The sequence below is a fragment of the Eimeria mitis genome, genomic scaffold (genome assembly GCF_000499745.2).
Source record: "Eimeria mitis Houghton genomic scaffold, Emh_scaff466, whole genome shotgun sequence".
Taxonomy (NCBI): Eukaryota; Apicomplexa; class Conoidasida; order Eucoccidiorida; family Eimeriidae; genus Eimeria; species Eimeria mitis.
Genome location: NW_013572963.1, coordinates 14,561 through 16,505, shown reverse-complemented (window position 1 = coordinate 16,505; position 1,945 = coordinate 14,561). Strand labels below are relative to the sequence as shown.

General features: G+C 53.7%; 1 protein-coding gene across 1 annotated transcript in view; it reads left to right on the top strand.

Moving 5' to 3' along the window:
- Positions 1–1,713: 1,713 nt before the first annotated feature.
- Positions 1,714–1,945, top strand: part of EMH_0013230 (exportin 7, putative) — a gene marked incomplete at both ends in the record, with an annotated part of 9,696 nt that continues 9,464 nt past the window's right edge. Inside the window, one exon of the mRNA XM_013499775.1 lies at positions 1,714–1,806. Coding sequence (XP_013355229.1) covers positions 1,714–1,806 — 93 coding nt within the window. The remainder of the gene's footprint in view (positions 1,807–1,945) is intronic.

Genomic DNA, 1,945 nt, shown 5'->3' with positions numbered 1-1,945 from the left:
CGTGCACGCCTGGGGCTCGCTTGCACTGACAGCCGCAGCGGGGTGCGCTGCAACCCCATTTCTGGCTGCGTCCTCCCCGCGACACCCTGGCCCTGAGCTCAACGCCCAGGATGCCTAGGGCCAGGGGAAGGAGGTCAGCTACTTTTGGGAAACTCTTGCTTTAAGTCTTTGCCTTCATTCGGGCTCGTCTCTGGTCGGATAAAGGCCAGAGAACAAGCGTTACAGGGAGGAGCCAGTCATCAATGGCGTTGCAGCGCACCGCGCTGCGGCTGGTAGTGCAAGCCAACCCCACGCGTGCACGTAAGGAAGCCTCAGCGAAGCTTCTTTTGCTGCATACTTTACCTCTGAACGTACTTGTAGAGCGTTTGCAAGCGCTTACATGCAGCGTGCCAAAACCACGGGAAGGCTTCCACGCCAACTCATGCTACAATACCCATACTAAACCCAGGCACTGAGCTGAACCCAGGATTCCTGAGGACTGGGGAAGGATATCAGAGCCTTTTGGGGACACTCTTACCTCAACTCGTGCTTACATTGCAGCTCGCTTTAGTCATTGATTAAAGGCGGACAGCGCACAGTACCTGCTTCGTGAACCCCACATGCAAGCACGCGCAAGCACCCCTTGCTACATGCACGAACACTGTAAACAATCGACAAACACTCACTTGGCCCTCCGTATCTAGCGCCCAGGCAAGTCAGAGCTCACGTACCACCTTTGGGAAGAGCATACTACAGTAGCGCTGTCCCCTAGCTCGCCTGGCGAGGAGGCGCTGCAGTTAGCAACAGTAGAGGAATGCCATGACTGTATAAAATATCGTACTACACTGGATAGTTCTTACATGGTGCACTAAGTGAACTTCGAATAACTACGAGAATATGCGCACAGCTTCCCGCTGGTGGCAGATTTCCTGTTCATGTAGCCTGCGCAATGCATGCAGCGTGTCTTGCAGAGCCCTGCTGAGGGCCGAGTGATTTGTGTAAAGACGGCTTTTTTTGTCTCAAATCATATTATGATTTTATGGCCACATGGCTGGGGCGGTGGTGGAATTAAGGTCTTCCCAGCTGAACTTGAACTCCTCCGCGCGAAACCCCGTCTGTGCAAACTAGCGCCACACTAGTGCTGGTTGATGGTCCTCTTTCCCTTCGTGGCTTCTCCAAGTATTTGTTCTTTTGATTACCTCATCTGTGATTTTGCCCACAGAAACTCCAATTTTGCGCCTTTGTGCCAGGCGTCCCCAGATATCGCATCTGCATCCACGTCCAAACCTTCCCTCGGCTTTGCCTTCCAATCCTTCCTAGTCCTACCACCACCTCTTGCTGCTTCACTTTCCGACACGGACAACTACCTTCGTTTGATGGTGGGGGGCTGAATGATAGGCATCTCGTCGTGGGGTTGCAGCATCACTCGACGGCTGAACGCTGCATACTGTCCGCCACGGATCCGGGAGCCTTACGACCACTTGCAGGATCAGCAGTGACAGTACCAGTAGGTGCACCTGCAGAAGCAGTTGCCTAGAACATCGAAAGAGGGTGCCTGTTTCCCTGAGCGCCCGCGAAATGCACTAGACATCCGGTGTGTGAAAGAAGCCCCGCTGTGCGTAGGGCGGCGTTGGTGTTTCGCCTTAGCATCCGGAGTTTCAACTGCGATGGGTAGGTCGCGCCAGTGACCCATTTACGTGTTCCTGATCCTTCGCGCTTATAGGTAGTGATACAATGGCTGATCTAGCTGAAGTGCAGCAGCTGGAGCTGTTGTGCCAGGCCTTCTACGGCGGGGGCGGAAAGGAAGAACAAAATGAAGCCCATAAGGTGCTTCTTCCACTTGTAAATAACCCTGAAAACATGCCCAGGCTACAGGCAGTGCTGGCTCACTCGTCTAATCTGCAGGCGCTGATCTTTGCGAGCTCTGGGTTAATGAACCTCTTCACTCGGTATTGGGGCCAAATAT